The sequence below is a fragment of the Hyperoodon ampullatus genome (genome assembly GCF_949752795.1).
Source record: "Hyperoodon ampullatus genome assembly, chromosome: 5".
In the NCBI taxonomy this organism is placed as follows: Eukaryota; Metazoa; Chordata; class Mammalia; order Artiodactyla; family Ziphiidae; genus Hyperoodon; species Hyperoodon ampullatus.
This window is the reverse complement of record NC_136918.1, coordinates 35,487,707-35,502,032: the sequence shown is the minus strand read 5'-3', so window position 1 is coordinate 35,502,032 and position 14,326 is coordinate 35,487,707. Positions and strand designations below refer to the sequence as shown.

Sequence of the window (14,326 nt, the reverse complement as noted above, 5' to 3'; positions counted from 1 at the left end):
ACATGTTCTGACTCCGCCCTCAACTGCTGGCAGTCAGCCCTACCTTATGGCCAAGTTAAACTGCACATTTTAGCTTTTTATTTTCAACACCTCACACCTAAAAGGCATAAACCGAAGCATCTTCTGCCACTTACTTGGTATTTTTCTGTACAAGCTTCTGAATTTCTTGTATACACATTTGTTGTTTTTCCTCCCCCAGTTCAGAAAAGATGTAGTTTAACATGCATCTTTCCTTATTTCCTTTCCTTTCCAATATCACAAAACTTTGTTAGATTAAAGACGCAAGATCCATTACCTTAATCCTAATGCAGCCAAGGGTAATAATCAGGACAGGGCCACTTATGCCTTCCCCCAGAAGATGAGGTTCATGGAAGCAAAAAAAAGGACTCCTGTGCTAGAGTCTCAGGGTTGGTCAAGCAGAGGCAGATGAGCCCTGCATGCTGCTGAGATCACTAGAGAAGAGGGAAAAAACTCACAACGTTTGCTGTACTCCCCCAGTTTCAAGTCTCCCTTAATACCTTTCCTGTTCTCTCCTCCCCACCCACGTGCAAAATACCTGAAGTCAGTCTTCAGTTTTGAATGTTTATATTTTAAATACCCTTGAAATAGAAAGGTATTTGGCAAATCTTAATTTCTTCCATATGGGAAACAATTACTCTTAGAAAGGCTGAATTCTCATTTGTTTGACCACTAGTTTTGACAGGTATTAATTTTTTAATGGGTCAAAACCAGAAAAATCCAGGGAATCAGTGTTCCAGCAAAAGCCTTTGTAAGATTAAAGCATTTATTATAAATGCTTCTTAAAACCAAGATTGAAATCTCTCATGTGTGAAGATAAATGGACCCTCAAGGTCGCTGTCTTTTTCTCATACCTTAATCAACTCTTCCCAAAGCAGGCACTGTGCTTACAAGTGTGCCTCCATAAATAGAACATACCAGTCAGTTTATGACCACTTCCTTTTCACCCTTCAAAAGGAATGTGACTCACTTGGAGAGGGAAGTCAGTGAAAGGTGCTGCTGGTAAAAATAAAACAGGACTGGCTTTGTCCGAAACCCCTTCTAGCTACCCTTTATGCCCCAGGGAACATCTACTATTCTCAGAGTTACGTTGTATCAAAAACATCCTGCATTTTTAGGTTCTGGAATTAAAATTTAAACCTGTATTCAGTTCACATCTAACTAAGTTTCAAAAGCTGCACCAAATCTACTAGGCTTTTTTTTTTTTTTTTTTAATACTCTGCACTGCATGCTCTGTCTATATGCATGCGTTTGGATAATAAATATTAAATATGGGGGGACACACACACACAGAATCCATAAAATTAAAAATGAAACCAAACTGAACATTAAAAAATAGTACATAGTAACTAGGGGAATGAGTACGGGCAGAAAATAAATTTGAGGTAACAACAGTGGCCCAACACCACTGATCTGAAATATCTGTAAAAATTCAAATAAGTGTTTGGAGATTCAAGTAACAAACCATCTGCTCCAACTTGGTCAGACTTCCCAGAGTCCCTGCTGAGTTTCAGTCCATGAGCCGGCACTCACACAGCTCCTTGTAAATCCTCTTCCGCACTCGGGGCATGTCTTCTTGGGAAAACTGGAAAGGCTGCTCTAAGGCGAGGCACTTGCAGTACTGCAAAGGTCCCAGAAACACTTAAGTGGCACGTGGAGTTATGTACCAGCCTAATGTATTTTACTAGATGCACACCTAATAGAATAGGGCCTAAGGCAAATGTTACAGTTTGTTTAAACTCATAAAACTGTTTTAAAACATTTACCTCCAAATTATAGTCAATTTTCCAGGCAAGTATATGTCTTGGGATTCTCCCTCCCTCCCCACTCAATACTGTGAAAAGCAAAACGACGAAGGGGCTCCAATTCTTCTCAAGGTGAAACCTGCTGAGAATGCAGCCAGACCTAACATGGCCTTTAAGTGAGAACCTGAATTTGTTTACAAACGTGAGTCATATGAGTGAGCCCATCTTCCAAGATCTTCGGAAATCTCTAAATTCATGGATTATATAATTTCCTTCATAAATGTATAACCACTTTTTCAATAGCCCTTTGAGACCTAAGATCTACAGCATGAGAAAGCACAGTGCTTAAATGTGGCCCTTATTTAAAATCTAATTAGGTTTTACTCTGTGGTTAAAGACCACCTGCCAATGGTTAGAAAAATATAGTTAATACTACCAATGCCAAGGGTCTATGAAACAGACAAATTCACGTCAGTCTCCAATGTGGCTTACCAATAGCCTCTGATACGACATGGATGATACCAGTTATTCATCCTCAGCCTTAGAAGGTGATTCTTCCTAATGATAATATATGAAAATGCAGAAACTACTGCTTCCCAACAACAAAGGAGGGTAGGGAGGAAAAGTGTTCTGTTATCTGTACCTAGTACCTGTATACATCAGAGGGATCCCACTTCTCCTCCCTAAACCCAATAAATTTAATTTATAAATACTGAAAAAACTATTTCTTTACCTGGAGCACAAATACTCCACAGTCACTGTCATTTTTCTGTTGTGGAATACACTAAGGGGAAAAACAAAATGATCATTAAAATAAAACCAAGTATTCCTCTTCAGATAAGAAAAGCTGTTTTTATGGAAAAATGAGCGAGATAGGAAACTTGTCTGTATCCAAGACAGCTGGTGTGTACCTCTGGTATTCAAAGTGTTTGAGTTTATGGAGGCATCTGGCCATGAAAAGAGCTATCAATCAACCACAACTTAGAACATTTTGCCTAAATATGAGAAGTGGGAAATCAAATAAAATCCTATTTTAAAACTTCCATTTGGATAATTAGTTTTGCTATCAATTCACTGACAATGGAATCAAAATGGAATTGTGGATCAGAGACCGCAGCACGTGGCCTGGACTCTGAATACTTAGTAACAATGCTGCTTGGCAGTCTTCCCTTTTCATCTCATATTTCACAACTCTGTCCTATTCTTTTAAAGACATGGTAAAGGTAAGCAGTATGTTTTCCAAAGAACTGGTTACTGTATTCTGCCTAAAGTGTTGGAATATGAAAGATCCTGATTAAATTTAGAATACCTGGATATACTACTGGGTAAATTCAGAATATTCACAAGTTCAGTTCTGGTTTGAACTAATATACTAGGTTATTTAAAACACAAAACGTAAGATTAGAAGTTAGCATTTAGTACAGTTCAAGGATAAACAAATAAGCCTTGTCCCTTTGGGTTTGGGTTAAAGATTTATTTCAAGACCCTGCCTTTTTAACAGTGTCTAGACTTGAGTTCAAAGACTTCACTCTGTCAATAGTTTTGATGGCCTTTGGGGAAGCTCACACCTAGGATTCAGTTTTCTCATCTATAATAAAGAGCTTCTTATCCCTAAATGACCTGCCTACCTTACAGATTGTAAGGATCAAAAGAGATCATACATACAAAAACACTATGAAAACAAAGCAGTGCCCATAGAACGGAAGACACTGATATTTGTGACAGGGTTAAGAGGCTAGGCCTGCTCACTCTGCCCCTCATACAGCTTTTATGTCTATGGCCAAACATAGTGCTGCTTCTAGACTGTTCAGACTGAAGCACTCAGGCCACTTGTCTTCCCCAAATGCCTGGAAAGCAGCCCAGTGCACTTGCTCCCTTAGTGAATCCAAATAGTCATTTCAGTATTTCTCTGGGTCTATATGAGTCATCTGGAAATAAGAGCCATGAGGCAAGAGGCAGGTGCCACCAAAAAAATTTTTTTTCCTTTTTTCAACAGAGCAACTATATCATCAGCAGCTGCCCCCAGGATGAAATGACTGAATTTATTTGCCCCAGCAGGCAGTGGGAAATTGGGCAGCCAGGTGACGAATGAGGTTTACTCTGAGCTGCCTCCCTGCAGCCTCTAGGCTCCCTGTTGGTATCTTCATGATCAGTCTTCATGTGCTTTTAAAGACACCCACCCCTTAGACAATTCCAGCCCCTTGACATGCCTGGGTTTTCATTTTTATCACTTACTTACCTTGGTAACAGCAGTCTGCCAACCCTGAAGAAATTCAGGTCTATTTTTTTCTCTGGCTTCAGTCAGCAAATACTTTCTTATATTCTGGTTAAAAAGAAACCACAACACAGATGCTGTGTTCCATCAGTTGGTGAAAAATGGAACCTGCCCGCAGCAGACAGAAGCAAAGGAGGAGGCTGTGGCCCCACCACTGGGCAGAGTATGCATTAAAGATTTTAAAGCTGGAACTTGATTTCAGACCTTTTTCACTTTATAGAGTGAAGGACTCAGACCTTCTGTACTGTATGCACTTAGACTGTGGACACTGGTATATGCTTTAATTAGATCTTTTTATGAGATGGTCAGCCTTTTCCAGGAGTAAGTCAACTTGCTGAATTTGAAACTTAAATACATACTGGCAAAACAAAAAGAAAGCCTTAATTACTGCCAATGCCCAACACAGGGAAGGAACCCATGGCAGAAATCATTAATAACTGAAATGAAATTTAAACATTCTAGCCTTAGATATACTCCATGTTTTTGAGGGCTTCAGGTAAAAGTATCATTCAGCTTCTAGAAAGTGATACTTAAAACCCATCCTGGATACTAAATACAGTGAAGTCCACTGCTGAAATCTCTACCAAGATGAAGCCTACTGGAGTTCCTAATTTTCCCTTATGCCCTCCACCTCTTTGTGTATCTTTCTCTGCCTATCTTTTCTAAGGGTGAAGTCAGAGGTTACATGAATTAAATTAACCCCCTGAAGGTGGAGCAGAAGCATGTATGTACATGTAGAGATACAAGTATGTGTCTGTATATACATACATACATATACACATACACGTATCTGCATATTCATATTTTCTTTCCATATATGGTATCATTCTGCAACTTGCTTTTCCAAACTCAGTATGTCTTGGAGATCTTTCCACATTAGGACACAAAGATCTACTATATTCTTTTTAACTGCTATGGTCAGTTTAATATTGTGAATATACTACAGTGTATGTATTTAGCTATTCTGTTAGTAGAGCTAAATTTAGGTTGTTTTGACTTTTCACTATTATCAGTAATGCTGCAATGAACATCCTGGTGTATGCCCCATTCTTGTGTGCATATACAAGTATTTTTATGTAGTATGTACCAAGAAATAGAACTGGTATGTAATAGGATATGTGTCTTTTTAATTTATAAGGCACTTAGAATTGCAATTGTTCCCCAAGTGGCTGTATCAATTTATACACTCCACCAGAAATTGAGAATGCCTGTTTCTTACACCCAGTTTAGTAACATCAAACTTTTCCTAACATAATAGGCAAAAAATGGAACCCTGAGGTAGTTTTAATTTGCATTTCCCATATTTCTGGTGAGGCTGAGCATCTCTCCATGTGTTTAATGGCTATTTGCATTTTTCCTAAAAATCACTTATTTTATCCTTTGTCCCTATTAGATCCTTCTTTTTCTTATTCATTTGGAGTTCTTTTTGTATTCTGGATGACTACTATCTATGTCACAAACATTTTCTCCAAATCTATCCCTTTTAACTTTATGACAGACAGAAGTTTTAAATGATGACACGGTCAAATTTATCAATCTGTTCCTTTATGTCTTTTGCTTTTTTTGGTCCTGTATAAGACCTTCCACACTCTTTTGTGTTTTATATTTAGGTCATTATTCCATCTGGAATTTGTTCTTATAAATAGTAGGAAACAGAACCTGTATTTTACTTTTCCAAATAGAGAGCTAATTTTCCCAATGGCATATATCGAATAGCCTGTCCGTCCCCAACTTTATTATATACTAAGTTCCCACATAGACATGAGCTACTTCTAGATTCTCTATGCTGTTCCACCAATCCACTTGTCTATTCCTAAACCAATATAATTAAAATAGCTTTAATTTTTAAAACTTTGTGACATGGTTTGACATCTAGTAGACCAAATATTCCTTTGTTCAGTTTTGATCTACTTCAAAACTATTTTAGCTGTTCATGCACATGAATTTTGCAATATGAATTCTAGGATGAGCTTATCAGGTTTCATTCAAAATCCTCCTGGGAAATTGATTAGGACAGAAATTAGTTTATACTGGTTTAGGGAGAATTAATCTCCTTCCAATACTGAGTGTGCCTGTCTTCCCATCTATTCAGATTTCCTTTAAATACTTTTAGAGTCTTCATCTCAAAGAATGTCCCCATTTTTTGTTAGTGTATATTCCTGGGTAATTCATGTCTTTGCTTTTGAAAATGGAATCTTTGTTTTCATTTACATTTTCTAACTGTGCGGGAGAATCAGGAAACATACTGATTTTTCTTGCTTTGTATCCCACCATCTTATTGATCTCTTATTAACTGAACTCTAATATTTTGCCAGCTGATTCTCTTGGCTATAATACATTCTACAGAAGTTATTTTGAAGATACAAGCCAATTTTAGCTCTAAGAGAAACCAAGGAAAATGATTTCTATCCACATTCAAAATGTAGTTTTAAGGGAAAGACAGAAAAAAATCTGATGAAATCCAAAACAGGGCATGTATCTCAGAGAGGGATCCAGATCGTGGACAGCTACCTCTTCCCACCTGGAGATTCCTCTTGTCCTTTTCTCTGCCAACATTTTTGACATGACATGACAGAAACTGATCATCTGTGGTACTGACTTCTGCTGTTCTATCCTAGAGCTGAGATACCATCTGGTCAATCACAAAATATATGGGAAAAAAAGGGGGGGGCAGAATATTAACTTACCTCTACACAAAACTTAAAATGAATGCCTTGGGAATCATAAAATGAAATAATTCGATTAGAGAGTGTCACAGTAATGAGAGACCAGTGGACTTCCAGGTGAATAGGAATCAACAGAAGACTCTTTTTAAACAAATCCACCTGATCAAGAAAAGAAAAAGAAATGTAGCCATCACCACAGGCTTTCCAAACCAACAACAAACAGCAGCAGCTTCCATTTACTGACCTTTGACCTGTCCAAGGTCATAAAACTAGGAAGTGGTGAAGCCAGAATCTGAACCCAGATCTTAGTCTAAAGCCCATGTTTGTAACTAGTAAGCTAAAACACACAAGAAAATTGAAGATACAGAAAGCACTGTTTTGCATTTAACCTGCTAAACCTGTGCTTATTAACTACCTAGTATGACTTAGCCCCTTATTTTTAAGCCTAACTTATTTTCTTATACACATATTTGACCTAGAATAATTTCTTATTTAGGAAGGAATTGTGGTATTAGAAAACAACATAGCCTTGCAATATGATCACAGGCTCTGAAGTTAAGTCTGGTCAAGTTCAAATTGTAGCTCTGCCACTTATTGGCCAGATGACTGGCAATTTTCATAGTTTCTCTGTGCCTTGATTTCCTCAATTATAAAATACAGATAACAATAGTACCCACCTTATGAAGTTGTTGAGAGTGACAATAAATGTAAAATGCACAAAAGTGTGCTTAGCAAATTATATGTAGCCAATAAATCTTAGCTGTTATCATTATCACTACCTCGAATCTCTCAGATGTCGAAACTGAGAAAAAGAGCCTTGATAATTCTTCATGTCCTTTACATCCTCACTCAACCCTTCATATCATAATACATATCGTTTAAAAATCTAGAAATATTCACTATACAACTCAAAATCCCAGTTGTGGATTGGATGATAAAGTAGTAGGTACTCAATAAACATCTGTAAAAGAGTGAGTGGATTTTTCTCAGGTGTTTTTTGTATTTTAGTGATTCCCTGGGTTAAAACAATTAAGGGCTATTTTCTTTTTTAATTACTTATTTTATTTTTGGCTGCATTGGGTCTTCATTGCGGTGCACATGCTTCTCACTGCCATGGCTTTTCTTGTTGCGGAGCACAGGCTCTAGACACAAGGGCTTCAGTAGTTGTAGCAAGAGGGCTCAGTAGTTGTGGCTCACAGGCTCTAGAGCACAGGCTCAGTAGTTGTGGCGCATGGGCTTAGTTGCTCTGCGGCATGTGGGATCTTCCTGGATCACGGATCGAACCCGTGTCCCCTGCACTGGCAGGTGGGTTCTCAACCACTGCGCCACCAGGGAAGCCCCTACAGGGCTATTTTAAACTAGATTCTTAGAAACTATTTCTCAAGCATTCTTTGCTTTCTGATATTCAGATAATGTCCTGTTCTAGAAGAATATTCTACCAGTCTACATGACCTTGTAACAAACCACTTCTGCTTTTCAGTTTCTCTATCCATAAACCTGGGAGGTGAGGTGGACAGGAAATACTAAATAGGACAATTGGTCCTTTCCAGCTCAAAAATTCTGAGTATCTAAAACAAGAAATCATATTTAAAATACAGCATTAAATGAGACCAAATTTACATTTTTCTCAAAAAGAAACTTTTTTCTTAATTATATATCAATTTTAAAATAAAAATAGCAAAATACAGATAAAAAGATATACTTCAGTTTGTCTTTCCAGATCTTTTTCTTCTTTTAATATATTAATTTTCACACACGCACACACACAACCTTATTACATATATGTAATTAAGAATGATGTGTGTGGAGTGACTAAGATAGAAAAATAGAGGATGTGATTTTGAAGAGTCTGGTTAACAGGCTTTCTTGGATTGAGAGATAATGTCTAAACAAGACTGAGTTTGGAGCACATTTCTTCAACATGTGTAGGTTAAAGGTTTCACTTGTCAGGTGGAGTGTGTATTGAGACTGTGTATTGAGTCTTGTGTATGAACAAGAAGGTAGGCACAAAGCCCTCTGGTTATCAGAGGATTTAGCTTCAGAAGAAATGGGGGGTTATCTACTCTAGATGGCAAAGAGTTGGGAGAGGCTCATGGGCTTGGCATGCTAATAAGGTAGAATTAGAAGATGAACTTTTTTTTTTTTTTGCGGTACGCGGGCCTCTTACTGTTGTGGCCTCTCCTGTTGCGGAGCACAGGCTCCAGACGCGCAGGCTCAGCGGCCATGGCTCACGGGCCCAGCCGCTCCGTGGCATGCGGGATCCTCCCGGACTGGGGCACGAACCCGTGGTCCCCTGCATCGGCAGGCGGACTCTCAGCCACTGCGCCACCAGGGAAGCCCCAGAAGATGAACTTTTAAAACGCATTGTTTACAAAAATCTTTCTCACTGAACTATGCCCTCTCTGTAGGTATTTAAAAAGTTGGTTTCTCATTTGCATAATAAAGTGGAGAGCTAACAGTGGGAACTTATCTAATTCAAAGTTAGTACTTAAATTTCTAAGAAAAAAAATATCTGAAACAGTAACAAGTTCTATATTGCCAAAAACTACCGGAAAAAATGAAATATAATGCATTGATTTGGAGATAAAAAGAGCTTCAAATACATAAAGTACTTTAAAACTGTAGAAAATATAGTTCAAAAGGATGAAAGAAGAAATGATGAAATAAGAATATGCTACAGCAGGAGGGACAAAAAAAACAACAAAACAGAACGATGTGTGTGGTCAATTGTATTACTGATCTCAATTATTTGGTGTCCTCCCTGTAAGAGGATTATACAGAACTACCTATTACCATGTGGCTTCACTGCCCCTTCTGGGGGAAAAATGTAGTCATATGATTCACTGTAAAGAGAAATGAATTTATGTCATGACCAAGCTGAAACTTCAAGAGCCATCATGTGGACCTGAGACTGACATGTCTGAAGATTAGGTGCTGCTCCTTCAGTTTGGGTCCCATTAAAGGAATAAAGGTAAGACAGGATCATCTCCTTAGATATAGGGAAAAGCATCTGATAAAACTCAACATCCATCTATGATTAAAAGCTCTCAGCAAACTAAGAATAGGAGGGAACTTCCTTAACCTGATAAAGAGCATCTAAAAAAAACCTACAACTGACATCATAAACAGTAGTGAAAAACTGAATGCTTTCCTCCTAAGATTAGGAACAAGGCAAAGCTGTCCTCTCTCATTACTTTTATTCAACAATGTACTAGAAGTCCTAGCCAGTGCAATAAAGCAAGAAAAAGATGGCATACGATTTGGAAAGGAAGAAATAAAACAGTCATTACTTACAGACATGACTTTCTATGAAATTCTTACAGAATCTACAAAAAAGCTCCTAAAACCAGTGAGTTTGACAAGTCACAGGATACAAGGTCAATTTACAGAAATCAATTGTATTTCTATATACTAACTGCAAACAATTGGAAGATAACATTTAAAAAATTCTGTTTTTAGCAGTTTCATCAATATGAAACACTTAGGGATACATTAAAAAAAAATAAGAGCTCACATGCCACAATTAAGGAGCCCAGTGGCTGCAATTAAGGAGTCTGCAAGTTGCAACTAAGGAGCACATGTGCTGCAACTAAAGGAGCTGGTGAGCCACAACTAAGGATCCCACCTGCTGCAACTAAGACCCAGCGCAACCAAATAAATAAATAAATAAATATATGCAAGACCTGTACACTAAGATTTATAAAATATTGCTGAGAAAAATTAAAGACCCAAATAAATGGAAAATACACCATGTCATGGGCTAGAAGACTTAATACCGTTAAGATGTTCATTCTCCCCAAATGAACATACAGATTAAACACAATGCCAATCATAATCCAGCAAGTTTTTTAAAAGTAGAGATTGACAAAATGATTCTAAAATTTATATGAAAATGCAAAAGGACCTAGAATTGCCAAAGCAATCTGGAAAAAGAAGGCTAAAGCTGGACACTTACACTGATTTTAAGACAAACTGTAAAGATAAAGTGATCAAGACAGTGTGGTATTAGCATAAAAACAAAGAGATTGATGCAAGGAAACATAAAGTCCAGAAACAGACCCATACATATATGGTCCACTGACTTTCTACAAAGATGCCAAAGCAATTAAAGTGGGAAAGAGAAGCCTTTTCAGGAAATGCCAATGGAGGGAAAAAAAAAAAAGAACCTTGATCCCTACTTCATATCTTACACAAAAACTGAGATGTACCAGAGATGTAAATGTAAGACCTAAAACTATAAAGCTGTTAGAAGAAAACATATGAGGCAAGTATTTTTTAGACTGGATACAGAAAGCAAGACTATAAAAGAAAAAAGTAGTATGGTAAATTAGATTGCATCAAAATAAAAATCTCCATTCATCAAAACACATGTTTAGGGACTTCCCTGGCGGTCCAGTGGTTAAGACTCCACACTCCCAAAGCAAGGGGCACTGGTTCAATCCCTGGTCAGGGAACTAAGATGCCAAATGCCTCACGGTGTGGCCAAAAAAAACCAAAACAAAACACACGTTTAAGTATAAAAGCCACAGACTGAGAGAAAGCAATAAAAAAGTATAGATCTGACAAAGGACTTACATCCAGAACTCAGTAATAAGTTCTTTACTACAGAACTTTTCATTTTTAAAAAAAATTAATTTATTTATCTATTTTTGGCTGTGTTGGGTCTTCATTGCTGCATGCGGGCTTTCTCTAGTTGCAGCGAGCAGGGGCTACTCTTCATTGCAGTGTGCGGGCTTCTCACTGCAGTGGCTTCTCTTGTTGAGTAGCACGGGTTCTAGGCACGCAGGCTTCAGTAGTTGCAGCACGCGGGCTCAGTAGTTGTGGCTTGCAGGCTCTAGAGTGCAAGCTCCGTAGTTGTGGTGCATGGGCTTAGCTGCCCCGTAGCATGTGGGATCTTCCTGGACCAGGGATCAAACCTGTGCCCCCTGCATTGGCAGGTGGATTCTTAACCACTGCGCCACCAGGGAAGTCCCAAAACTTTTCATTCTTATCATTCACCCATTTTTCTATTGAGTTGGTGAGGTCTTTTTCTTATTGATGTGTAGAAGCATTTTATATATTTAAAAAATTAGTTCTGTGATTTGAATTGCAAATATTTTTTCCCAGTTTACTGTTTGCCCTTTTAGGTAATTGAATTAATTCATTTTTTTTAATGTCATCTGAGCTTTAAGTTATACACAGAATGGACTTTGCTACTCTGAGATAATTTTTTTAAAGTTCTGCTATGGATTTCCTTTGTACTTCTACTGTTTCACTGTCTTGTTGCATTCAAATCCTTGGTCGTTCTGTAATTTATCTTAATGTAGTCTAATTTAGTGAGTACTTAATTCTTCTTTCATTTTTTCTTTAATAATAATGCATTTATGGCCATTATTTTTTCCTCAAAACAGCTTTCATTATGTTCCATAGTGGTTGGTAAGATGTGTTCCCCTTTCTATCCTTTTCTAGACAGTTTGTATATAATGTCATTTTTTATTTTCTTTTAGACCCAGGGGTCATATCAAGGGTTTATATCAAGTGCAATTTTTTAATTAAGATTTTTTAGTCATCTTTTTTTTTTTTTTTTTTTTTTTGTGGTATGTGGGCCTCTCACTGTTGTGGCCTCTCCCGTTGCAGAGCACAGGCTCCGGACGCACAGGCCCAGCGGCCATGGCTCACGGGCCCAGCCGCTCCGCGGCATGTGGGATCCTCCCAGACCGGGGCACGAACCCGTTTCCCCTGCATCGGCAGGCGGACTCTCAACCACTGCGCCACCAGGGAAGCCCTAGTCATCTTTTAATATTTATTTTTAATTTAACTGAACTGTGGTTAAGGAATAGTGTAATAATTTTCTTTGTGGCCAAGTACATGGTCAATTTTTTACAAATGTTCCTTAGATATAGGAATAAATGTATATTCTCTTTTTGAGGGGTATAAAGATCTAGTATATATCTATTAAACCAAAAGCACTGGTTGTATTATTTTTTATTTATGATCTTATTTTTTATCTACTAGATTTGTCCAACTATGAAAGAGGTCTCCCATTATCACTATTTACCAAGGTCTCCTAGCTTTTGTAATCATTGTTATATCTCCTATGTATTGAAGTTTTATCATACAGTGTACTTTTCACCTTAAATTCTACCTCATCTGCTGTTAATACTGCTATTCCTCCTTTTTGCTTGCCACTCCTTTCTTTTGGTTTGCATTTGCCTAGTACCTCTTTACCTGTCACTTTCCTTTCAAGCTTTCTTTTTCATACTATTTTATGTTTACTTCTTATACACAGCATATAGCTGGATTTTCTGATTTAACCCAACCTGAGAGGGTCCAGAGGATGGAACAATTTAATTTATTCTATTTAATGAAATGACTCACATATTTATACTTGACTTTATTCCTTCATTCTAATGTTGTTTATTATTTGGGAATTCTTCCATGAGTGTATATTTTTCCATGCTATTTACAAGGCATACCTTGTTTTACTGTACTTTGCAGATACTGCATTTTTTATAAATTGAAGGTTTATGGCAACCCTGCATAGATAGTCTATTGGCACCACTTTCCCAACAACATTTGTTTACTTCATGTCTCTGTGTCACATTTTGTTAATTCTTGCAATATTTCAAATTGTTTTATTATTATTTGTTATGGTTATCTGTGATCAATGATCTTTGATATTACTGCTACAACTCACTGAAGGCTAAGGGGATGGTTAGCATTTTTTTAGCAAAAAAGTATTTTTAATTAAGGTATGCACATTATTTTTTTAGACATAATGATATTGCAAACATAAGGGACTACAGTATAGTGTAAACATAACTTTTATACGCACTGGAAAACCAAAAATTCCAGTGACTCACTTTATTGCAATATTCACTTTATAGTGGTGGTCTGGAACCAAACCGACAATATCTCCAAGGTATACCTGTCTAACCTTTCTCTAATCCATACTACATATGATCATCTTTCCTCAGCTATGTAACTTTTCATGGTTAAGTGGCATCCTATTATATGTATGTACAGTTTTAATTTGACCAATGCCCTACTAATTAGTTGTCCTCAATTTTTCTAATATAAACACCACCACAGCCCATCCAGTGGCACAAGCCACATACTCAGAAGTCATCTTTCACACTTCCTTCTCCTTCATTCCCATAACCTACTCATCACCAAGTCCTGTTATTTTACTCCCTAGGTCACACTCATATTTGTGTACATCTTCCATCTCTACCATTCTAATTTAAAGTATCATCAATCTGCAGTGGCCTCCTGTTCTACCCACATCAACTTTGCTCCCACCCTTGTCCATCTTCTTCAGTGCCACTAGAGCAGACTACAAATTGGATGTTGGCACCTACAACGCTTCAATAGATTCTTACCCATTTAGGATAAAATTCAAAACACAGACCTCAAGGCCCTGATCTCTGCATCAGATCCACTTTATGCCACTCTCTTCTTTGCTCTGCATTCCAGCTACACTAGTCTTCTCCCATGCTTCTACCATCACAATATAAAAAAGATGACCACTTAATGTGTGTTTATCACGTGCTTAGTGGTTTACATGCATTATCTCATTTAATCCTCACAAGATAAATAAAACTGATATTCCTATTTTATAGATGATGAAACTGAAGCTTAAA

The 14,326-nt window shown here is 37.5% G+C and overlaps 1 protein-coding gene across 2 annotated transcripts in view; it reads right to left on the bottom strand.

Moving 5' to 3' along the window:
* Positions 1–817: 817 nt before the first annotated feature.
* SENP5 (SUMO specific peptidase 5) overlaps positions 818–14,326 on the bottom strand; it is a gene marked incomplete at its 5' end in the record, with an annotated part of 29,061 nt that continues 15,552 nt past the window's right edge. The window contains 4 exons of one of the 2 annotated variants that reach the window (XM_079704695.1): positions 818–1,639; positions 2,497–2,547; positions 4,003–4,086; positions 6,726–6,863. In XM_079704695.1, coding sequence (XP_079560821.1) covers positions 1,529–1,639; positions 2,497–2,547; positions 4,003–4,086; positions 6,726–6,863 — 384 coding nt within the window. In that variant the 3' untranslated portion in view covers positions 818–1,528. The remainder of the gene's footprint in view (positions 1,640–2,496; positions 2,548–4,002; positions 4,087–6,725; positions 6,864–14,326) is intronic. The other variant, XM_079704694.1, reaches the window with a different exon arrangement.